We start from the raw sequence: 23,821 nt of genomic DNA, 5'->3' as shown, positions 1-23,821 counted from the left end.
CATGACCTGCTCAGGGATCCCAAGGTCCTCCTGACAGGGCCACTCACAGGGCTCCGGACTGCAGGTGAGGTCTCTGGGTGCCTGGGCCCAGGTCAGGGAGCAGGAAGAGTGTGCGAGTTTGGGGCATAAAGGTCTCGGAGCTGCCAGGCCTTGCTCCCATTCCGGGGGCACTGGCCAGCTCCCCGCAGGCCCCCACCCCGCACCCTGAGTGTGCTTGCCAGCGGTACTGTCACATCCCCACCTCACGGGTGACGCCCAGCTGTGCTCTCAGCTGTGGAGGGTCCTTGGGTCCCTGCAGCCTCCGCCAAGGTGGGCTGGCCGGGCCCCCAGGCTGTGCTGGGAGCTGTACCTGGGAAAGGGTCTGCCCTGGGCGCCGCGGAGGGGCGGCCGAGAGCCTAGGAGTCGCTCTCAGCAGACGCCAACTGCTCAGACGCGGACACAGAGGATGGAGAAAGGTAACCAAAGTCCTTTATTTCTCTACCTGTGAAGTTCGGGGGTCGGGGGGAGGGCTGGGCCGCAGCCCTAGTCCAGGAGGTCGCTGCACTCCAGGCTGTCCAGCTCGCTCTGCACATGGTCGACGTACTGGTTGATCTCCTTCACGCGCCTGCGGTTCCTCATGATCTCGTCCTTGTGAATCTGCAGGGCAGACAGCGGCCGGCCCGTCAGGCGGGATCCTGAGCCTGCCTTCCTAACTCCGTTCCTCCCTGCCCTCGGCCGCGCTCACCTTGTCCACCAGGTGTGTGCACCAGGAGTTGACCCTGGTCACCAGCTCGTCCTCCCGATTGTCGATCTTCAGGAGGTGGATGTCGTGTGAGGCCCCGACCGCGTTAACGATCGTGTCTTTGTCGACAAAGAGCTGGGGAGCAAGGAAGAGCAGGTGAGGGCCTGGACCCACCCAGAGCGCAGAGGCGGTGGAGCCAGAGGGGACGAGCCCAGCTCCCCGCAGGCGGAGGCCGCGCACAGCTCGCATCCTGCTTCCTCGGCCCGTCTCGGGCGACCACGCCGTCGGCCCGGCTGCACCAGTGCCCGGAAGGGGCCCCCGGGTGGCAGGGCAGTGCCTGGGGGGAGCGTGCCCTCCCAAAGAGAAGGCAGGGCAGCCCTGGCCACCTTGCCAAGGGTCTCCAGTCTGACTTGCCTGAAACCTGCCCGTCGGGTGGGCAGCACGAGGCCGGCCAAGGGGCACAGGGCTCCTCTGACGACAGAAGGTCCCACAAACCAATGGGTCTCTGCTGCCCCTCATGTCAACCCAGTTGGACCTGGGGTCCCACCTGGGCTCCTGCCTTCTTCCCACCCGCTTCCCCACCGTGGACGACGCTGTGGGACACGGGCCCTGCCAGGCCCGGTTGGTTCCAGGTATTCACACGTGAACTGGCCACGTGTGCCCAGCGCGGCTGCGGGTCCACGTGGTCACTTCCCAGAGTGGGGAGGTCGTCACTGGCGGCTGCTTCAGCTTTAAGCAGAGGCGCTTCATGTTGCCAACGACGGCAAGGGACCTGAAAGCTCTGCGTTGTAGAGAGGGCACGGGCAGGTGTGTACATGTGGGTTTGTCTCTCCTTCGGGAGTGGTTAACCTAATGGTCTCCAGAATACAGTCTATGGATCTTGAAATGTTAGTGTCTCTGCAAAAAGAGTGTTCTGAGACCCTGTTACTGATACGCTCGCTGATGGTTAGAAACAGAAACCAGACTTTTATCGCCGAGGGCCTCATCTGAAAGCCCCTGTCCTGCCCGTGTCCACCACCCACACGCTCCCTGTCATCTCTGAGCCTCGGTTTCCTCGCCTGTGAGAGGGAACCACACTGACACCTATGTCACTGTGTCGGCTTGGAGATTAAAAGGGCAAATGCACGTCCAGAGCTGCTCAGGCAGCTGGCCCTCGGGAGGCCCTCGGTCCCTGTCAGCTCCTCGTGGTGATCCGCTTTAGTCAGGGCTTGCTACCGCGTGTTTTGTTGCTTAAGCGTAAGGAGACGGTGTAGCATCTCCTGCTACAGGTGTTCCTGAAGGACAGAGCTGATGGGCCCGCAGAGGGAGGGGTGTCCAGCGGGCTCTGCCGGCTGCCCCGTGAGGCCTCCAGGGTGGCACCCGATACCAGTGCCGCCCGGGAGCCTAAGGCAGCCCCTTAGCCCAGAGGCAGAGCCCCATTACCCTGGGGCCTGGGGCAGACCCAGAACGCCCGCTTTGTCTGCAGTGAGGGCTCAGTGCCCGGGCTCGGCATCTCAGACTAAGGTTTGAATCCAGACTCCTCACAAGACGAGGTGTCCTCACAACACATCTTGGGTGTTTACCGAACTTCTCTGAGACCCTGTCTCCCCAGCTTTCCCATCTGTAGACTGGGTGGGAAAGCCACTTTCAGGGGTCCTTTGGTGAGTTAAAGCGAGCCCAACCCAGTCAGCAGCCTGAGTGTCCCGGGGCGCGGGAACAGGTGTCAGATGGTGCCGTGCAGAGCCACCCTGAAAGCACCCGTCCAGGCTGCTCACCTCCCGTTGACTTCGGGGCCTCCTTTTCTGCATGTCCCAGTCCTGAGAGGTGTCACAGACCCAGGAGCCTTGCGTCAAAAACTCCACGACCACTAGGTGGTCTGTCAGGCGGCTCCAGGGTGGGCTCTTGGGGGCAGCCTTACTTCAGGCTCAGGAAGGTGACCTCTCCCTGTGTCTGGGTGTTTGAGGAGGCCCTGCCACCTTTCCACTGCCCTGGCGACTGTCTCGGCCCCTGACAGAGGCTGCGGGGTTGGAACTGCTGGTCCCTGCCTGCAGGACTCCGCCAGCACCTGACAGCGGGCGTGGTGAACCCGGCACCCCGGGTGGGGGTTGACCGCGGTGGGGAAGAGGCCACTCCTGCCTTCCCCTGGGGGCCTGTATGTAGTATGAAGAGTAACCTAAGCAAGTCGACGCGAACACGATAGCTTGGAACCGTGACAGCGGCTCTGACAAGGATGAACGGCTGGGACGGAGAGACAGTGGGCCTTTGGGAAGGTGATGGGGGGGCCTCTCCAAGGAGTTGGGTGTGAGCTGAGATCTGAAACACGGGGGGGGGGGGGGGGGGAGGAGCCGGGTGCACGGAGGCCTGGGGGAAGGGTGTGTCAGGGCGGGGCTCGGCGGAGAATTGCTCCAGGACTCACTAGGGGGAAGGAGTCCCTGGTCTCTGGCTACTACGTGGAGAAGAGCAGTAAGGCCAGGGTCCCGCAAAGGGCGGTGGTAGCTTGCCTTGGTGGAACGCGGAGGAGGAGAGAGGTGAGGGGGGCCGTGAATGGTGAAGGAAGGAGAGTGGGTGCCCTTCGCAGAGACACAGCCCACCCGTTGCCGGCCCCCAGCCCAGGAGACCTGGAGCCCCGCGAGCGGGCAGAGACCCCAGCAGTGCTTCCCGCCATAGAGACTCGGGGCTGAGACGACCTTCGGGGGAAATCCCGGACCTCAACCTCTATTTGTCGCTGCCTCTCTTAGAAGGTGCCAGAAGCCCCACAGAAATGAGCTTTGGGAAAGCAACCTCTCGGTAAGTTGAAAGCACTTAATTATCACAAGCTCCTCTGTAGCTGGGCTGCACTGGGTGCCCACCAGCTGCTTTGCTTGTTAGCCCATCTCGGCTGCCTACCGCCCCTCTTGCAGATGAGGAGACTGAGGCTCCGGCAGGTTTTTCAGGCTTTACGGGGGCTGCGGGGCGGGGCTGCGTCTGCCTGTCGCCCGGGCTGCCCCGCCCCCCGGGCCCGGCCCCGCCCCCGCCCCCGCCCCCGCGCTCACCAGACGCACGGCGTCCGGCAGGTCCTCGTCCAGCTCGCCCTTGATTATCTTCTCCCGGGTGCTGATGGCGATCTCCAGGAGCTTCTCGTGGTGGTGGTTCTCCAGGTCCCGGCACTGAGCCATCGTGCAGCGCGAGTTAAGCCAAGGCCGGGCGCGCCCTCCCCTGCGCTGGGCCCCGTGCAGCCCCGCTTTCAGGGCCCTCCGACTCGCCCGCCACGCACCCCCTCGGGGTTCCTTCTGGCCCGCTCCCCTCCAGCCCTTTCTGCCTGCAGCAGCCGGAGTCCCACCCGCCCCTGCTGTGCTGGCGGCCCTCACACTCTGTTGTGACCTAAAGGCCTCCTCTTGGAACCTCCTCTCCCCGTCCTCTGGGCCTTTGCACAGGCTGCCTCCTGAGCCTGCCTGGGACGCCCTCCCCACCGTTCCAGCCCGTCCCTCTGGCCCACCCTCAGGCCCTCACTGAGTGGACCCTCCTTCAGGGAGTTTCCATAGTGCTGTCACCCAGCGGGACCGTGGGCCCAGGAGGGCAGGACTGGGGTGACTTCTGGGGTGGACTTCAGGGCCCAGAGTTCAGGTGGCAAAAGGTCAGGCGTGCCCCCAGTGTTGGTTCCTGACCTGACATTTAACCCATCTCCTGATAGATGATGTATTTGTCAGTGGCTTCAGCACAGAGGTCGCCCCACCCCCAGGGCGTGTGCACCTCCGGGGGTGGGGGGGGGCGGGGGGGAGGGTGGATCTGGGGGTGTGGTCTCCTGGTGAACAGAGGCCGGGACTTGTGCTGCAAGCGGTGGCCTGCAGAGTCACCCAGTGGACATCCAGACTTCTACTCTAATAAGGCGCCTTTATGCTGAGGGTCAGGAGGTATTCCTCGAACATTCCAAGTGGTTGGCAATCTCCATCCTTTGAAGGTGGGCTTTTTTCCTTGGTGGCAGTGGGAGGGGGCAGGCATGTGACCCCACAGGGAGCCACCTGGAAGGGACCCCACTTAGTTACATCCTGCTTAGCTGTGAAGAAGCTGTGCCCTTCTGTGCCTTTTGTTTAAAATGCAGGCGCCTCCCCCCAGCCCCCTGCAGGCGGGGAGCGGTGGTGCGGGCCCTGAGAGCCCCACGACCCGCAGCGCCTCCCCGCAGAGAGGCATCAAGGAAAGGATATAGGCTTTGGACGTTTTCGACAAAGAGTCCCACCAAGTCGATAATGTTCCTTTCAAACATGTTAATAGTCTCCTGGAAATGATAAAGAACATGCATATTTAGACATGAACTCCACCGAACTGTACCAGAGCAAAAGTTCTCCTTACCACTCAGCGGGCAGTGACCGCAGACCTTGAGGGTAAAGACCAACCACCTGACCTTCCCCAGGTGGCGCTGTGAGCCGACCCTGGCTCTCGACGGCTGCCCCCAGCTGTCACCCTCCAGCCACTTTGCCTGGGTCACCCTCCGGGGCTTTAGTGTGACACCTTCTCCAGGCCTTTGCCTGTGCTGGTCTCTCTGCCAGGAGCCCCCCACCAACAGGCACACACAGAGCTCACCCCATCCTTGGGGTTCTCAGTGGCATCTGCCTCCATCACCTCCAGAGAAACGGGACGGTCGCTAGGAGCCAGGCTGCCTGCCAGCTCCCCTACTGGGTGTAACTCGGAACGTTGTTAACTTCCCTGGGCCTCAACTTCCCACCTACGAGATGGGTTCCCTTCTCATAGTATGTGTCTCACGAGGTTGTGGTGAAGCAGAAATGGGTTTCTTCACACAAAATGCTTTGCAAGGTGCCTGGCAGAGAGGAAACCCTCGGGAATGCCGGCTGTTACCCCAGGCCTCTCACCTGCAAGGCCCCCACCTCCCTCCCTGAGGGCACCCCTGTATTGCTGCATCTAGCGCTGAGCAAGGCGCCTGGGCCTCACCCAGAGGCCCTGGGGAGGGCTGCTACCCAGTGAGCCCACAGGGTGGGTCACGCCCCTGACCTACTCTAGACTCCAGGGGCTGCAGGGTGGGCCGACGGCACAGGGAATGCACCTGAATCCGAGGACTGTCTATAGACTGAGCTAATTATACATTTTTCAAATGTGTGTAAACCCTCTTGTAATGAAAAAAAATAGGGCCATTGGAAAGTACGGCTCCACTTAGTAGCTTTTTGGCGGCTAGTAAGTCAAGCACAGGTTCTGGTGAATTGCGAGATGCTGACAAGGGGGTCCTCCCGGTCGGAAAGGTTGGGGGCCGCTGCCTGAGCTTCCCGATGCCCCAGAGATGTGGGGAGCGAGCGTCTGCTCTGTGATGTGCTGGGAACCTGGACGAGGCAGGCATCGGGGAGGCGCTGGCGGGGGCGGGCCACGGCAGCAGGCGAGAGGTTCTGTTGGTCACTGCTTTGCAGGCCCCGGCCTCGGCCGCCAGCTGCCTGGTAAACAAACGCGCAGGTCTGTCTGGCCGCCCCGGGTTTCACGTAGCAGCACTTCGTTAGGCTCCTTGCTCACCCCGAGATGCAGCGACTACAGGCTGCAGCGCCGGGAGCCTCCGTTCTATCCCGGAGTGGGGGGTGAAGAGCAGGGTGCATTTTGTTTCTCAACAGCTCCTTGGGTCTAATAAAGGACTCTCCCTGCCGCGGTTCTGCACTCTTCCTAGATGGGGAGACCGTTCCAGAGGAACGAGCTCACCTCTCATGCTGCACCAGGGCCACCTGTCATCTCAATGACTGAACAGCACCAGGAGCACAGAAAGCTTTCGTGTGACCCGCCGAGTAGCTCCCGGGAAGGTGCTCCCTCGCCAGGTTCTTGCCGTCGCGTCACGGGTGTTCCCTGGGCCCCACCTCACCTCCAGCTGCTCCACCAGCTGCATCTCCAGCGTCATGAGCACGCTGACCAGCTCCGTGATGTCCTCGCTGTGCTCCGCCATCTTTATCTCGAAGTTGGTCAGTTCAGACTCGTCTCGGATGGAGCTTAACATCTGGAAACAAAACCTGTGCTCTAGGGACCCACAGTTAAGAGTAATTCCTGAAGGGACAGGCGGCAGTTTGGTTTTGTGGGTCGGAACTTGCATCATGGGGTCGGACTGCCCAAGTCCGAGCGTCAGCTCCACCCCCTCCACGGCGGAGGCTGTCAGAGCAGAGGCTCCACCAGCTGGTGAGTTATTAGGCGTGGAAGGAGGCACATGGACCTGAACTGGGACCCGGCTGGGTCACCGTGGGACCTCGAGTGACTCCTGTCTCCTCAGGTGCAGGGGCAGAGAGCCTGAGCTTCACGAAGCCTGGGGATGGTGCGCTGTCTGTGAGGCCCTGGCTCACCACAGGCTGACTCCCAGCCCAGCGGGGCTCTGCGGGGGAGGTTGGAACACAAGGTGGGCCCTGTCTTGGGGGAAGCCAGCTGGACCCCCGCAGCGCCCCGTGTGCAAGTAGCTGTCAGGTCCGTCTGCAATGAGAGGTGCTCGTGGGCTGGAGAGTGTGGGGGTCCGAGCCGCACCCAGTACCAGCTGTTCACTGACGAGGGGCCTGGGGGCTTGGCCGGCAGACGCAGTGTCAGCGGAGTGACCAGGCTTGACTGGGGGGCGAAGGGTGTTTGTGGTCATGGCCACCCCATCTGGAGGAAGATCAGGCCCCTTCCCGGTATCAAGCCTGACCTGAAAGCAAGCGGCTTGCCCCGTGGGTCTCGGGTCGTCAGAGGCGGAGGGGCCGGGCCTCTGGCGGGTGGGCACCTGGAGGAGGGGGGAGGGGCTGGGGGCGGGGCCTACCAGCAGGTGCTTCTCCTCGAACTTGGCGATCTTGTGCTTGCCCTGCTCCTGCTTTTCCTGGACGGCCTCCTGGACACACCCCATGAAGGTGTCAAGCTCCGCCTTCCGCTTCTCCTGCTGCTTCAGGCCGAACTTGAAGATGTTCTGGCAGATGATGACGAACTTGTCCTTGTAGGTGAGTGGCCGTTAAGGAAGCTCACGGCTGCCTGGGGGGCGCACATGGGGTGGAAGCAGCTCCCGTAGCAGAGCTGCAGTTGGGATTTGGAGTATGAATCGGTGGTTGGGCATCTCCAGCCTCAGCCTGAGGGATCCAGGGAGGGTCCTGCGTGGTGGGGGTGGGGCGACAGAGCAGAGACCCCCGGGGGACCTGAAGGGGTCAGGAGCCCGGAGAGCGGGGATCGGCCAGGGAGCTGAGCAGTGTGTGTTTCTGTCTCTGGGGCCCTGTTGTCCGGGCCTTCTTTGTTGCTCGGCGGCCACAGGTGCACAGGGAGGCTGCGGAGGTCAGGGGACCGCAGGCTCGGGGCAGAGAGCCCCAGGTTTAAGGCCTGGCCCTGCAGCTGCTTCTATGGCCTCCTCGCTGCTCTGGGCTGAGGGTCCCACATCTGCAGCGCCTGCCACACGAGGGGTGCTTAGGTGCTGAGGTCAGGCGGGGCTGCAGCCTAGGGCCGGGCTGGGAGGAGAGCTGACCCCCCGCACTCTGCTGAGTGGTGGGTGTTCAGGGGCAGGTTTCTCTCTGTGACTCGCGGCCCCTGCTCAGTGTCTGCCCTGAGTCCCTCAGCCATGGTGACAAGTGCCCATCACATCATCTGGGGGATGGGATGCAGGCTTAGCCCACAGCTCCTAACTGCACAGCCTGGACAATTCACCCTCTCCAAGCTCAGCTTCCCCAGCTACGAGAAGGTAGTTGGGGTCCAGTATAGCACCCACCCCATGGGGTGGTTGAAGCAGTTTTAAATGCTGCATGCAAAGCGCACGGCAGGAGCCCACAAACAAGGTAATGAGGGTCAGAGTCACAGACACGGTCAGCCAGCCTCCATCTCTGCCAGCCTGGGCCCTGCTGACCAGATACCCGTGTGTCCCTGCGCTCACAGCCGACCTGGTTCTCGAGGCCCTGGCTGGAAGGGGAGCCCCCCCGGACTCCCGCGCCCAGGCCCTGGGGGTGGCTGTGACCTGGAAGGGTATGTCTGCACGAGCTCGCCCACGCCGGGCAGGTGGGACAGCTGGCTACCCTCCACGTCCTCGGCGTACATGCTGTCAAACAGGAAGGGGCCGTTCAGGTGCTCCACGAAGGCCGCCTGCGGTCAGAGACACGGTGGGCTCCCTGGGCAGGGCCCTGCGCTGGGCACCGGGGCCAAGGGCGCCCGGCCCTCGGGAAGGCAGGCTGGGGAAGGGCAGGCGATGGGCCCGGCACAGGTGGGGGTCCAGAGGCAGAAAACTGAAGGGTGCCCAGCTCGGTCCGGCCGGAGGTGAGGCACCACGGAGAGGAATGAGCTTTTCTGGCTGCCCCCCTCCCCCCACCACCCCACCCCCGCCCCCAGGAACCAGCCAGGGGTCTTAAGGACAGGGGCTGCTCTGAGAGATGGTTCCGGCACAGAGTCCCCGGCCCTTGTGCTGGAGGGGGGCCTGGGGGCCGTGGGATGAGGAGGGGCAGGTCCGCGTGCTGCCCTGACTGAGGTTCTGGCAGCCCAGCAGCCCTGGGCACCAGCTATTCTCAATCAAAGGACAGGCTCTGGGGGCCTGGGCCCTGCTGACCTTCGTGGCACTGGCCCATGACCGGCGGCAGCATCCCGGGGCGGGGTGGGGCCTCTCACCGGTCTCCTACCTTCTGCCCCTCCAGCTCCTCCCACCGGGCCTGCTGGTCCTCCAGCTGGGCCTGCATCAGGCTCTCCTGGTGCTTCAGCTCGTCCACGCTGCACTGGTGCTTCATCTCCGCCAGCTCTTTCTGTTGGAGGATCGGGAGGCGGCATCGTCACCGGGGTCGTGGGGTCCCTCCTAGCCGCTGGCCTCTGCCGTGCCGTGGCCTCTCCAGCGTGGGCGGGGATCCGCTCCCAGCAGCCCTTGCCGAGTATTCTGAGCCTCAGGGAAATCAGTGGGGGAAGCAGCACGGGCAGGCCCGAGGGCTGTGGGACATCCCTGGGGTGGAGGCGCCCAGCGCAGACTCGGCCGCTCCCCCAGGCCTCCCCAGCCAGGCTCTGGCCCTCTTGTAGGGCTGCACAAGGGAGAGGTGCAGTGAGTGCCCGAGCCACAGGCCTAGGCATGAGGTCTCGGCCCTCGGCTCTGGGCCCTGCTCCCTCTGGCCCTCCTCCACCCGTCCTGCGTATCCCCCTGCCTGCGCTGGGGGCTGCTGGAGCCCCAGGTGACATCGCCTGTGCTAAGGCTTCAGGTACAAGCACCGCCGACCCTCTGTGCTCCAGTATCTGCTCCCCCCACCCCCGCCCCCTCCTCTCTCTTAGGACCGTGGCCTGCATGCCCTGCCCTCTCCCTCTTTTTTTTTTTTTTTTTGTGGTACGCGGGCCTCTCACTGTTGTGGCCTCTCCCGTTGTGGAGCACAGGTTCCGGATGCGCAGGCTCAGCGGCCATGGCTCACGGGCCCAGCCGCTCCGCGGCATGTGGGATCCTCCTGGACCAGGGCACGAACCTGCGTCCCCTGCATCAGCAGGCGGCCTCTCAACCGCTGCGCCACCAGGAAAGCCCTGCCCTCTCCCTCTTATGCCGTAAGCCGCATGCCAGCTTCCAGGTCCCTGAATGCTCATCACATCATGAACTCTGCTGAAAACCACAGGGTTCTTCTCCACGGGCCTCCGTCTCAGCAGGACAAGCCCTGAACCCCAGCGTCGCCCTCCTGCCTGTCTCCCCCCCAACACAGAAAGCCCCCCAAGCTCACAGCCCCCACCCGTTCGTGTGCTCTGCTGGGACTGTCCACCGTTTCTCAGGGCTGTGCCAGCCTTCAGGCACAGCCCCGGGCCCGATGGAAATGGGGAGGCACCGCAAGAGCCTGCCCTCAGCCCTGGTCGGCCTCGGCTGGGCCCGGCTGTCCTGCTGCCCGAGCCTGGCAGCACCAGCAGGTGAGAGGCTTGGGGCTGGCCTGGGGGCAGGCAGCAGCATGGACGGGGGTCCCAGGTGCCCCTGCTTTGCGGGGCTCTGCTCTTACAACCTTTCCCTTATTACTAATGTTGGTGCTTCTAGGCAAAGCCTCTGAGTTGCAGAAGGAGGCTTTGTTTCCCGCGGCACAACGGGGGGCCAAGCTGGGCGGCCTGCCCCCTGTGGAATCTTCTGGAGAAGAGGAGAAACTGGCTGGGGAGGGGCTTGGGAACCGTGCAGTGTCCGGCTGTGCATGTTTTTTTTGTTTGTTTTTTGGGGTTTTAAAAAATATTTTATTTATTTGGTTGTGCTGGCTCCTTAATTGCAGTACGTGTGCTCCTTAGTTGTGGCGTGCAAACTCTTGGTTGCGACATGCATGTGGGATCTAGTTCCCTGACCCGGGATCGAACCTGGGCCCCCTGCATTGGGAGCTCGGAGTCTTAACCACTGTGCCACCAGGGAAATCCCTGTGCATCCTCTTATGATGAGCGAAATACACCCTAGCAGCTCTTCGGCTATTCCAAGCATTTGAGCCCACGCTGCCTTTCAAATTATTGTCTAAATGCAAAAAGTAAGACTTGAGAGTCTTGGGACTTCCCTGGTGGTCCAGAGGTTAAGACTCTGCGCTCCCATTGCAGGGGACCCGGGCTCGATCCCTGGTCAGGGAACTAGATCCCACGTGCCGCAGCTAAGACCCGGAGCAGCCAAAAAAGTAAATAAATATTAAAAAAAAAAAAAAAAAAAAAAAGACTTGAGAGTCTTGGAATTCAAGATTTCAGATTCTTGTCCTGTTCTGGGACAAGAGAAGGCCATGGTCGGAGGAGGGGCAACTCTCTGGGCACCCCGCCCCCGGCTGCTCTCCGTGGAACCCCCAGGAAGACACCCGTGAGTGGAGGGCTCCACGCTTGGCAGGCGGTGTGGCAGCCAGGACGGCAGCGTCAGCACCGAGACCCGGGGCCCAGCCGCCCTCCCTGCTTCCGCTGGGCTCTCCCTGAGCCCCACATCACCTCAGGCTCCCCCCCCCAAGCACAGGCTCCTTTCTCCCAGGAAAGGCACCAGCTCCCAGAGAGAAGGGTGGGCAGGTCCCTGTCCCCCACTGCCCACGCTCAGCACGCAGGGATATCCCGGTCCTGCTGCCAAAGGCCTCGTGTCGGGCGGGGTTCTTTTTCCAGGGGGCAAAGCACCCACAAACATCATGCTACAAAGGGCGGGAAGCTCACAGCAGGGGAGCAGGATAGAGGCAGGGGCGGTCAGACCAGGCTAGGCAGTGCACTGGGGAGGGGGGCTTCCTCCCGGCCCTGCTGCCAGACCACTGGGCCCAGCTCCCCGCTCAGCACCCCGGCCGTGGGGGGCCTCTCTCTGGGGCCGGTGCCCTCGGCCCAGAGGGCGCTACCGTGAGCTGTCATGGCGTGGAGGCGAGTCCTGACTCTGCCCTGAGCTGCTGACCCCGCTAATCGCCCACCCTCACTTGGTCCCCCGACTTGTTCACCCAGAAAAGCAGACGGCGGCCTCGAGGTGGGAGGTGGCACGACAGTGACGGGGGCAGTAAAGGCACCGCGAGGAGGGCCGCCCTGCACTCCTCCTGTGGACGCGCCCCTCCCCAGACGCCGGGGCCTGCACGCTGACCCGCGGAGCTGGACGCACGAGGGCCACGCTACCATGTGGTCGTCGATGCGCCGGAAGTCCAGGTACACCAGGTCGGGGAGGTAGGCACAGATGAACGTCCTGTAGTCCTCGGCCTCGGCGACCGGGTTCCCCGAGAGGCTGAGCGTCCGCAGGTCCTTGAACCGCCGCAGGTAGATGATCTGGGGGAGAGGGGGGTCGCCTGGGTCCTCTCTCCGTCCTCTGCCCGCACTGGGCGGAGCCACGAGGGAGGAGCCATGGGCTTTGCCCAGGACCCGTGGACCTGGGTCCCCATCTCCTCTTCTTAAGGTGGGTGCAAGGATGTGGTGCATAGGTGTTGAGAGGACCAAATGCCACACGCTGTGAGGGCCTCCACCTGCTCCCGTAATGCCCTGGCTGTGCCCATTGCTGCTGCTCTCAGAATGGGTGGCCTTTTCCAACTGTAAAGTGCTGTGCAAGGCCCAGTGCTCCTAAATTCAACGGAACCTGATTTACAGTTGGCCTGGACCAAGTGGGTGGCAGCTAGTGGGATGTCCACTGACGGCCGTTTATTCTTCCTATTGTTAGTAACCGGGGGAAAGTCAGCAAGATGCCCGCACCTCATCTGACAGCAACTCCTGTGCTTTCCTGAAGGAGCGTCTTTGTCATTTGTTTATTTGTTCAACAAAGATCACTAAACACCTACCAGGCCTCAGGTACGTGCCAGGCCTTAGGGACACAGTGGGAACAAAGCCCTTATAGCAGGAGCTGGCACTCTAAGGCAGGGGACAAGAATGTTTTAAAAGTAAGTAGACTCATTGCTGTTTGGTGTAAGTGCTAGAAGAACTCAACGGGGGAGGGGGTGGAGAGGGGGCCTTAGGGACCATGACAGGGGGGGTTTCAGTTAGGACTGAGGCCTCTGAGGCCTGAGGGAGCAGCCAGGGAAGAGCAGGGGCCAGTGCATTCCCAGAAGCAAAACCAGCACAAGCAAAGACCCTGAGGCAGGAAAGAGCGTCCTGTACCAGGCACTCAGCAAGGCCAGGGGAGGGAACGGAGCGTCCACAGCAGGGCGGGGCGTGGCCTGAGAGCCAGTGTCCCCTCCATGCCCAGGCCTGGACCTGCGTCCATTAGACTCTGCAGTGTCCGAGGGGCAGCAAGCCAGAGGGGATCTGCTCGCTGTGGCCCTGGGTACTGGACCGACCCAGGCAGGAACAGCTCAAGACACTCAGAAAGGTTTTCACAAGCAAGATTTGGGGCTACTGGGTGTGCCCTTAATCTGAAAATTCCTGAATAAGCATCATTTCCTGCAGAGCTCTCCTGTGCCCGGTCCTGTAGCAGCCGCTCAGCCCTAACTGACTCAGCCCTCACACGGCCCTGCCCCGCAGGCCACCGCTCTCCCGTACAGATGGGCACGCAGGCCCCGGGTGCTGAGTCCCCGGCCCAAGGCCAGGCGGCCAGGAGCCCGTTAAACCTCAGCTCTCCACTTACACCTCCCTCAGCTGTCCTGTGTGCCCCCGCCCCGCAGGGCAGAGGGCAGCTGAGCAATCAGGTCTTGAACACTGGCAAGAGGTGGGCTGGGTTTACCACCTCCCAGGGGCGTGCAGGGCAAACCTCCCAGACCACATGGCCTCCTCCGGGGTCCGGCCCTCAAACACAGGTGAGCGGCCGGCACCTGATCCGCCCCAGGCCTTTCACCTAAACCTCCTGGCCCGCCCGCCCCTCTGGTCTTGGTCGGGTGGGTGAGGGCGCATCACACCGAGGGGCACCGTGGGAGAGGTTTCTCCTGCTCTCTGTCTTGCTAGCTGTGGACGAGGAAGACTGCGGCCTGGACTGCTGGGTCACAGCCACAAGGAGCATCAGCCCAGGGCGACGCTAAGGCCGGCTGAGCCGAGAGGTGGGTCGGCCCCCTGCACGCAGCCCCCTGCTCCGGCCTCGGCCGTGGCTGTGGTGGACACGGCTACAGCGCCCATCTCTCCCCTGCTCTCCGAGCCCCATCCTGCAGCGAGGCCGGGAGGGAGTTAACGCTGGGACGTGGCTCAGCCGCGGGGACAGGACGGGGGCTGATGCTTGGGCCCCGGCACTCAGGTGTTCACTTCTGCACGCCCGCCCAGTGGCACGGAGCCCCCATCACGCACGGCAGCAGTATCTGTCACACACCTGCACGGTGGCTGTGGTTGCCCTGGGGTCACCCAGCTTCCTGAGGTCACCCCATGGCACCCAGGGCCCTGCCCCGGCCCTGCTGCCAGCTCACAGGGAGTGTTGGCAGGGCGAGCGTCTCTGGTCTGCAGGCAAACCTCCATCCCTGCTGCGCTCATTTGTGCGGGGGTGAGGGGGTGGGTGTTCCTTCTGAAACGCAGGCCTGCCCTGGGCACACACGGCTCTCCTCCGCCGCTCTGGCTGCCTGGCCCTGGGCACCGCCCTGCACCCACACCCCGACCCTTCCAGTGACCCGGGGCTGTTGTTGGTCTCTGTCCCCAGTGAGCACGAGCCAGAGGCCCCACGGCCGAGGGGGCCCCACCCCAGCAAATGTCTGCTGAGTGAGTGCGGGGACAGGGAAAGAAAGATCCCACCGGGGCAGGGGCACAAACGGACCCGCACGTGGGCTCTCGTGGCTTAGGCTGGTGTGTGAACATCATCCAGTCTGGAATTCTGGCCTTTCTGGGACAAGGGGAAGGTCGGAGGCTCAGCCCGCGGCCCCCCCGCCCCCCGGCACCCTCGCTCACGTTCATCATGTTGCCGATCTGGTTGTTGCCCAGCGACAGCACCTGCAGCTTGACCAGCGCGTCCAGCGAGTCGATCTTGGAGATCCGGTTGTTGAACAGGCTCAGGTCCTCCAGGTTCACCAGCGTGTTCAGCCCCTCGATGGCCTCAATGTTGTTGAAGGACAGGTCTGGAGAACGGCTCCGGGTTAGGGTGACTGTCCTGAATCCACCCCCCCCCCCCCCCCGCCCCCCTGGGTCTGCTGCCACCTTCCCGGCCCTGGACTCGGGCGAAGGCTCGCGTCTGTGCGGCCCTCGTTCTGGGATGGAAGCTCCCCGGTGGGTCGGGGTAGCGCACCTTGGGGTGGGGGAGACCGGCGCGGGCCGGGCTGCCCCAAACTCTAGGCCCAGCCCCGGCTGAGACCTCAGGAGCCCCTCTAGCCCAAGTTTCTCATCTTTGGGAATAAAACTGCTTTTCTGCCACCACGGGTTTGGGGGTTTGGTTGGGGTTGGTGTCCTTGAACACCGTTGGCCCAGAGGCCCAAACTGGGAACTTTTCAAGAGCTTCAGCTAAAGCCCTCATGTGTAAAGGGGACTCAGGAAATCAGTTTGGCCTCCCTGGCACCTCAGGGGACGCTCACCCGGGACACTCTCCCTATGCCAGGCCCTCCCCGGGCGTTTCCTCGTTTGTCGTCGCCTGCATCTTAGGGCTGAGGGAGCCAAGATTCAAGGGGCCTGGTGGTCACGTCCTCACGATCAAGCGCACGTAAGGAAGGTAGGGTGCAGAGGGCGGAGGGAACGTACAGAACCGGCTAGCACGCTGGCAGAGCGGGACCTGAACCAGGTCAGCCTGCTTCCTTTCGCGCCTGCAGCCGGGCTCTGCTCTTTGCAGGCGAGCTGGTAAACGTTTAACAAGGGGGTGGGCGCGGGCAGCCCCGATCTGTAGCTCTTGCTGACTTCGGTGGTGTAAATGCCCCCACTGTGGCCAATTTCAAGCTACCAGCAGGACGGGCCTGAGTGTAAAGCTGGGACCAGATGTGGACAGTCAGCTTCTGGGGGCAGTGCTAGCCGGCTCCCGCTCGCCCCCGGCGCTGGGACAGCTGACCAGGCCACCAGCCAGGCCTGTGCTGGCAGAGCACGTGGCTGGACAAAGGCAGGCTTCTGACTCTCTGAGGGGCACCTGACCTCTTGCCAGAACTTTCCGCTCCGGCTCTCTCGCCCCCCCCCCCCCCACAGAACACTGGGTATCACAGGGGCATCTCACGGGGACCCGTGACCCTTGTTTTATGTCTGCGAGACTGCAGGGCCTGGGAGCTCTTGCCTAAAAGCAGGGCCTTTAGAGGGGGTGAGGCTCAGGGTCTAGGCTGACCCGCCCCCTCTCCTCCTCCAGCTCCTGGTGGTGCAGGTGGGCCGCCGAGCCCGGGACTCAGCATTAATGGGTGCTGGGCTGCCAGGAGAGCTTGTCTGGGTGAGACCTGGGCCAGGCAGTCAGGGGACCTGGCTCTGGGCTGCTCTGCTGCCGGTACGTGCGGCTCCAAGTCCACCAGCCCCTCAGCCTCTGCACCCGTGAGATGACACTGTAATCCTGCCCCGGGGGGGTTGCTGTGGTCTGGTGGCCGTCCTCACAACCACAGCTGAGTGTCCTGCAAGCTGGGAGGGACCTCGATGCCCCAGGTTGCCTGTATTGGGAAGCAGCCTGACAGGATGGAGGGGATGTGGCTTTGGGATCAGACAGGTGTGGGTCTCGTCCCAGCTCTGCTGTGTCTCGGTCACAGAGCTCTGGGCGGTGCCCTGGCCTCTGGAGCCCCTAGGGTGGCTGGGAGGGCCAAAGAAGCCCTCTCAGTGGGTTCGGGAGTTCCCAGCTGGCCCCGCCCCTCGTTAGGTGCCCACTGCCAGATGTGAGGGTGCCGCCCGAGGCCGGCAGGTGGACGCAGTTCGGCAAAGCCCCTGCCGCCTTGGCAGTGAGGGCTGGACCCCTGGAGTCAGGCAGCCCCTTGCTCGCTGTGACCTCAGTTTGCTCCCGTCTACAGTGGGGTCGCTGTGCGGTTAGAAGGCCTCACACGGAAAGCGCACGGGCCGTGCCTAGCAGGTAGAAAGCGCTCAGCACACACTAGCACGGGGATGGTTAGTTCTCGTTTGATCTGGGCCCCCCAGATAGCAGGGCCCTCAGTTATCTGTCACCCTGAGTCTAGAGTACCTAGACGGAGTCCAGGCTGCTGCCATGAGCCCTCCGGACTGGGAGGTTTGACAGCTGGGGCAGATGTTCTGCCCTGCGGTGTCCAAGCACATACGTGCTGAGCTTTGCCCAGCGCAGGCCCAGGCTTCCTTGCTCCCGACAGATGGAGCTCCTGCTGCACCGGGGCCGCCACGCGGCTGGCAGGGCAGTTTACCGGGGGGCAGCCTCGGGAGGTGTCCCTGGGGGCTGGGGGGCACGCGGGGGCCTCACCCAGCCGGACCAGGCGTGTGAGGTTCTCCAGGCCCTCGATCTTCTCGATGATGTTGTTGTCCAGCTGCAGCTTCTGCAGGTTCTCAAACTGCCAGAGGTTGTCGATGCGGAGGATATCTGAAACGATGTTGGACACGCTTTGGCTGGTTCTGGCCCGGGTCGGGGTTAGGATATAGTTCCAGGGTCTTGGGGGCTGGATGACTGATGCTGACCGTGGGAGAGGCCCCAGAGCCCCGCTGCCTTCCCCGGAGCGCAGGGAGCCCTGGAGGTGTGGGCCCAGCTCTGCGGAGCTCGGGGTCCCTGTTGGTGCTGCCGTCCGGGGCCACCACAGGGCCGGGTGGGCCCGCGCAGGGTGGAGGGGGGCAGGCCCTCCAGGGCGGGAACTCACAGGGCCCCCCCCGGAACACCTGGGCTCAGGACACAGGGCACGGGCAGGGCCCCCCAGGGTGACAAATAGAACTGAGGCTGCAGGGGTGGCCAGTCAACTAGTGGAGCCGTTTGGAGGGTGCTCTGGCCACATGGACGGAAATAGTTAATGTCTGTGCCCACTGACCCTGCAATGTCTCCACCTGGAATCACACGCCGTGCCAGTGCCCGAGGATGAGGCCCCGAATGTCCACATATGGGGAGGGGATGAATCGCCCCACAGAGGCAGATCCTGACGTCACTGAAGTGCCTGACCCCACGGCCGCTGAAGACCCCCCCGCCCCACCCCGGCCAGGCAGCCGACCCATCCCCTTGCTCCTGAGCCAGGCGGAGCTTGGTCTCTGTCTCGGCTGCCAGGAGCTCTGAGTAATGCTTAGTGTGACAAGCACACACTGTGTGTGTAAAACTCTAGAGGCCTGACCTTGTCCCCGGTTCTCTTAGAAACCACAGAGAGCTGTTGTTTACATGCCCCTTTTTCTATGTTTGCTTCTGTAATGATTCCCAAAACATAAAGTTAGAGTATGCCCATTAAAAGAACTGAAATAATATAGAAGTGAAAGGAGTAAAAAAAAAAAAAAAAGAAAAAAGCCCTTAATAGCCACACATTCGGGGCAGCCGTTTCAACATTTATTCAGACAGGCAGGCACCCCTCCCAGCTGCCCACCGCAAGCTGGGTCTCGGTGGGGGGGTGGTGGGCAGCATTTCTCTGACCCAGGGCCCTGTCCCTCCCGGTCCCCAGGGCTGCCTGGGATGGAGTTTGTTCCCCAGCTCTGTGGTCACGTTTCCTGGAATGACAGCAGCCCCACCTGTGCTTCTGGGGCAAGGCCCAGCCCCGCCCCCGGATCTCCTGGTCTGGATTTTCCTTCTCTGGCCCTGGCCTTAGACCGACGGCCTTGGCTGTGATTGACCGTGCAGACACCAGCCCTGGGCGGCTCCCCCACTCCTGGGCGCCCTGCCTGGTGCACCTGTGTGCTGGCTCTGCTCTAGGCCTCAGCAGTTCACGTGGAAGAGCCCAAACGACACGAAAGAGCCAGATGTATCTGACAGCATGACAGGGCTGCCCAAAAAGCCCATTCAATCTTCAACACAGACACGGGACCTGCCTCTGCTGCCACCGGCTTGGTGCAGCCTGTTGTCACGGCTCCCTGTCCCTCCTCTGCTCAGGACCTCCCTGGGCTCCTGCCTCACTCACTCAGAGCCAGACGCCTTCTTTCGGCCCCCGAGGCTGATACTAGCTGATCCCCGCCCGACCACACTGCATCCCACTCCCCTTTTCTCCTCTCTTGCCTCTACTTCTTTCAACAGCGCATGTGTCCCCCTCCCTCGAAGGTCAGCTCCACGAGTCCCTGGTGCGCAGAGCAGCGCCCTGCACGGGACAGGCATCCGCTATGTAGTGGGGGCGGGGCAGCAGAAGGTCTGAAGACCACTCCGCCTCCCCTTTAGCCCTTTCCCGCCGAGAGCCTCAGGGCCCTCCCTGCTCTGGGCGGCCTGCGGGCTCCGTGAGGCCGGGCCGGGCCTGCCGTGCACACCACATCCCAGGGCTGACTCAGTAGCCCCTCGTGGTCACTGGGTGACCCGGCAGGCCAGCGTGGAGGCCCAGGACACAGCAGGAGCGTGAATCAGCCCGGTCCCTCTGCTGTGACCGGACATGAGGGGTCACGGGACCCCCGCCCACCCGTCCTGCTTCCTCACCTATACCCTCCGCCTGACTCGCGGGCCTCCTTTAGTGAGCCGGGCACTGGGCCTGTGCCGTCTGGTCTCATCTTCCCAGCCAGCGCCTGAGACACGGATTCCGGTCACCCCGGTTCACAGGTGGGGTGCTGAGGTCCTGCCTGATCCCAAGCCACATCTCCCCCCAGGCTGTCCTGTGACCTGGAGGGGACCCCCCCTTCTGTTTCCAGTCCCTCCTCTGAAGCTGCTCCCCCAGCACATGGCCCTCCCCCGACCCCGCACCTTCCTGGCCACGTGGACCACCGTCCTAGGTCCCCCCCACCTTTGGGGACCAGCGTGGCCTCTGGGGGTCACTTAAGACTTGGAACGGGACGATGTTACCTTGCTTTGTTCTTACTCAGAATTGGGGATGTTGTGGCTGTTCAAGTGCTACCCACACTCGGCATCAGGCTCTAAAACCGCCCGTGCTGGTACCGCACCTTCCGACCCAGGCAGCCCGAATGTGACCGTGGGCCACGGCCCACGCATGGAATCGGGGACCCCTGCGCCTGCCCCGCCCCACCCAGGATACGCACTCTGGAAGTCCAGCTGCAGGGACAGGACGTCCTTGAAGAGGATGCCCTCCTGCTTGGCCAGCTGCCTGGCCTCATCTCGCAGGCCCTGCTCCCCAACGGCCAGCTTGAGCATCTCATCATCCATCACCCTGGGCTCCATGTTGCACAGCCGGTTCATCCTCCCTGGAAAACACCACGTCCCTCGCCCAGGCTGCTGCTCCTGCCTCCCTTTGAGGGCGGGGTCTGGCTGGGGTCCTTCCACGGCACTCTGAAGGCGGCCCCCTCCCGCCCTTGGCTGCTGTACCCGGGCTGCTCCGGGGCCTCTCTGGACCCCCACTCGCCTGGCCCCACGAGCAGGCTGTGTCACCACCCCGGCCCCGGTGTCCACATGGCTCTCTTCAGCCTGTGGAGCTCAGCTGCGCGCACAGCCGTGGCCACCTCAGGCCTCTGGCTTTCTGCGCCTGCCCTCGTCGGGTTTCTTGGCACCAACCACCGACCACAATTCTCGGAGGCCCCCCTTCCCTGAGAGCCTCACCCCCTCCAGGTGGCCATGTCTGTAAGCTCCCCGCTCTCAACCACAGCTGCCCAGTGTGTGGCCACTGGTGGACACCAACCCAAGCTGATCATTCGTGTCCCCCTCCCCCCCAAGAGACGTCAGCTGCGGCCGGAGGACAAAGTGCCCATCAGAGCTGGCCAGGTGCATGGTGAGTGAGAGAGTAAGAGGGCCTGGGGCAGACGGACAGACAGAAGCAGAGATGGGAATCTGATCCAGCAATAAAGGTGAAAGGATGGACAGACTGACACAGAGGCTGCCTTCTCCTCGCTGGCTTCCTGGCCCCTCCTGTCCCGACCCCAGGCCCCGGGAGTGTCCTGACTTCGCACATCAAATCCTCTTTTCCTTAAACTAACCCCAGGAGGTGTCTGTTGCTAATGGTCCAAAGAGATCTGGCTGAGACGCTAAGGGGGGTCTGTGGGGTGGGTCAGTCATGGGTGGACCTGGGCTGCTGTTCGTGGCCGGACAGAGCCGTGGCCCTGGGCAGCCTGACCTCACTTCATCGTTGCCAGCCGTCTTAGTGAGAACACCCAGAAGGGCTGGACCCTGCAGGAGGGCGCGCGCCACCGGAAACTCCCCGATTCTGCCTCCAAACCCTCTGCAAACTCAGTTCTCCCCCTACTTTCCACCCCGTTCTCACCTCCCTGCTGGCTTCACCTTCTGCCTTGGCCCCTGCGTCCCCACAGCCAGGCCTCCCTGCCCCACTGGTCCCTGATGCTGGGCAGCCCCGCGTTCTGCCTTTCATTCCACCGAGCGCTACTGGGGACACCCCACGAACCAGGGTAGGCCTAGCCATCCTGCACCTGGTCTCCAAGACTGCCCACCTCCCCTCCCCGTGCCGTGCAGCTTATGCAAATATGCATCTCCTGTTTCTGGAGTGTCCATGACCCATGGTCCCAGGGCCTTTAACTTTCACGCGGTCTTTCCTCCTGCCCCCACCTCCACCCCCCCCGCCCCCTTCTCCGGTGCCTTCCTGCCTCCCAGTCTCTGTTCCATCCCCTTAGTGTGACTGACTCAACTCCCGAGGACGTTTCCAGTCCTCCAGCTCCCCGTCCTCTGAAACAATTTTTTCTGAGATTTCATATAACTTGACACCAACTTGTCTTTGGGGAAATTTTAACGCGCTGCATTTAGCAGATGTTACCTGAAAGTGTTTGTGCTTTTTTTTTTTTTTAAAGAAAAGTGCTGTACTTTGGGAAAGGATGCTTAACTCTGATTTCAAAACTTTGGCTGACTTCTCTTCACTCCCACCCCACCAGGGTCTGGCCCCTGTGACAGGTCAAGCCTGCTTTCCGTCAGGCCCAACAATCACCGAGTGATGTGGAATGGCTGTGTTTGTTACACACACAAGGGCAAGACTTGCATCCTTTTTTTTTTTGCAGTGTGTGGGCCTCTCACTGTTGTGGCCTCTCCCATTGCGGAGCACAGGCTCCGGACGCACAGGCTCAGCGGCCATGGCTCACAGGCCTAGCCGCTCCACGGCATGTAGGGATCTTCCCAGACCGGGGCACGAACCCGTGTCCCCTGCATCGGCAGGCGGACTCTCAACCACTGCGCCACCAGGGAAGCCCAGGACTTGCATCCTTTGACAACTAAGTTCGCCTTCCAAGCCTTTGACCTCCCACCTGTAAAAGATGGGTAACTCTTCCCTCCTATATTTGTTTAAGATCATTCATTTAGTCCACATACGTGTAATGAGTAGTCACTACGTGCTGTGAATAAAACTGATCTCCTTACCTCTGTTTCAGACCTGAATCAGACAATTATACAACTCTTTAATTACAAACCATGACAAGTTTGTAGGTGTAGGGGACTGTGACAGCATACATGCAGGGACCTGTGCTGGCCAGGGGAGACCCCGCTGAGACCTGGAGGATGAGCAGGAAAGAAGGAAAAGGGGTCTGTGTGGTGAGGGTCCTGAGGTGGGAGAGGAGGAGACAGGTTCCACTGTGGCTGAAGCGACGCAAGGCTGGAGAGGCCTGCAGGAGTGTGGCGGTTATCCTAGGATCCCCGGGAAGCTCCTGGGGCTTACTAAGGGCAGTGACGTGATCAGACTTTAAGAAGCTCATTCTGGCTTGTAGTACCAAGAACAGCAAGAGTCGTGAGGCGAGAGGTGACGGGGGGTGGAGGTAAGATGTGGATTTTAGAGACCTCTAGGAACTTAGTTTACATGAAGGACTGACTCTCCGCAGTTTTCAGGTAAGAAAATGGAAGCAGGTTAGAAAGGTCAAGTTACATGCCCACGTGGATACATCTAGTACATGGCAGAGGCAGGAGGACAGGCCTCCAGGGCCCATTTTCTTAATCACGACTCAACTGTGCCCAGGCACACTGTGGATCATTGTCACAGTTCACACAGTTTCTCACAGCTGTTCGGGGTCGGGGCCAAAACCCCAACACTCCTTCCCAAGGGGGTTTTATCAGTAATTCACCACCCAGCCCGGGTTGCTGTTGACTTGCCTGACAATAGTGTTGTGGTGGGCGGGGAAAGCAGCGGAGAACCTTACACCTCCTCACAGAGAAACAGATCCTGAATTGTCCTGCGAAACAAGACCTTGGGATCAACTGGACCTGGAAAATAGAGCGCCTATTGGCCGTGAATCAATAAGAGAAACCCCACCCTTTACTGAGTGCTCACTCCGAGCTAGAGCACGTTCATGATCAAATTACAGGTCAGCTCTGGGAGCCATTAGAGAAGGGAGCCCTAATGCCCTGATTTCCCAGACAGGGAAACTGAGGCCCGGGAAGGGAGCTGCTGACAAGGGACAGACATGGACCCGGGCATCCACATTCCAAGCCAAAAGCCTTCACCAAGAGGAAGTCTAGGTCTAAGGAAGAGGAACAAGTTAGCAGCATTGAGAGGTCGGACAGAGGATCAGTAATGCCCTCCTGAAGAAGCATCTATCGCTGGGCCGGGTACCTCTCTCTGGCCCGGAGGCCGGGGGTGGGACCTCAAAGGTCTCTCGGGGGCATGCGCCCGGAGGGAAGGCTTCCTCAGCTTCTCTCCCCACAAGGCCTGAAGGCCCCGGATCGGCGTGCGGCCGGCAGGGGCTGCCAGGGGCCTGCGCGCTCTCCTCTAGGTGGGGCGGCCGGCGGACTCCTCAGGGAAAAAGGTCAAGTCCTCCCGCAGCCTCTCGGCCACGGGCTCTCAGAGTCGCCGGCACTGTCCGCCGCCTGCCCCTCCTCGCTGAGCCCGGTTGCTAGGGGAACCAAGCGCCGCGCTCCTTTGCTAGGGGGAAGTCAGGGAGTAGACATCCTGGGTTAAAGTTGACGACCACGTGATCACATTTCTGGGCGGGGAAAGCCTCCCAGAACCAACTAGCCGTAGGGAAAACAAATGCTTGTCCAAT

The 23,821-nt window shown here is 62.1% G+C and overlaps 1 protein-coding gene and 1 long non-coding RNA gene across 5 annotated transcripts; one reads left to right on the top strand and one right to left on the bottom strand.

Moving 5' to 3' along the window:
* Positions 1–121: 121 nt before the first annotated feature.
* On the bottom strand, positions 122–23,684 carry DRC3 (dynein regulatory complex subunit 3). Of its 2 annotated transcripts, none has more exons than XM_032617306.1 (14): positions 23,392–23,684; positions 22,932–23,042; positions 19,940–20,101; positions 17,268–17,384; positions 14,846–15,012; positions 12,179–12,325; positions 9,262–9,381; positions 8,622–8,734; positions 7,440–7,614; positions 6,528–6,659; positions 4,882–4,952; positions 3,733–3,856; positions 725–856; positions 122–636 (listed from the first exon to the last, which is right to left on the bottom strand). In XM_032617306.1, exons 3-14 carry the CDS (start codon positions 20,094–20,096, stop codon positions 523–525), a joined length of 1,569 nt encoding a protein of 522 aa, XP_032473197.1. In that variant the 5' UTR covers positions 20,097–20,101; positions 22,932–23,042; positions 23,392–23,684; the 3' UTR covers positions 122–522. The 2 variants fall into 2 exon arrangements, with proteins under 2 accessions (XP_032473197.1, XP_032473196.1); XM_032617305.1 differs by having other exon boundaries at positions 22,932–23,011.
* On the top strand, positions 12,480–15,007 carry LOC116746079. 3 transcript variants are annotated; one of them, XR_004347627.1, is made up of 4 exons: positions 12,480–12,838; positions 13,433–13,779; positions 13,925–14,016; positions 14,879–15,007. It is a non-coding gene; the product is annotated as an uncharacterized LOC116746079 (long non-coding RNA). The 3 variants fall into 3 exon arrangements; XR_004347628.1 differs by lacking the exon at positions 12,480–12,838 and adding an exon at positions 14,601–14,659 and having other exon boundaries at positions 13,066–13,779; positions 14,879–14,972; XR_004347626.1 differs by lacking the exon at positions 12,480–12,838 and having other exon boundaries at positions 13,066–13,779.
* Positions 23,685–23,821: the final 137 nt, after the last annotated feature.

The sequence above is a fragment of the Phocoena sinus genome, chromosome 20, assembly GCF_008692025.1.
Source record: "Phocoena sinus isolate mPhoSin1 chromosome 20, mPhoSin1.pri, whole genome shotgun sequence".
NCBI classification, from domain to species: Eukaryota; Metazoa; Chordata; class Mammalia; order Artiodactyla; family Phocoenidae; genus Phocoena; species Phocoena sinus.
Note: the sequence above shows the minus strand (reverse complement) of the source record. Positions and strands in the feature narration are given on the sequence as shown.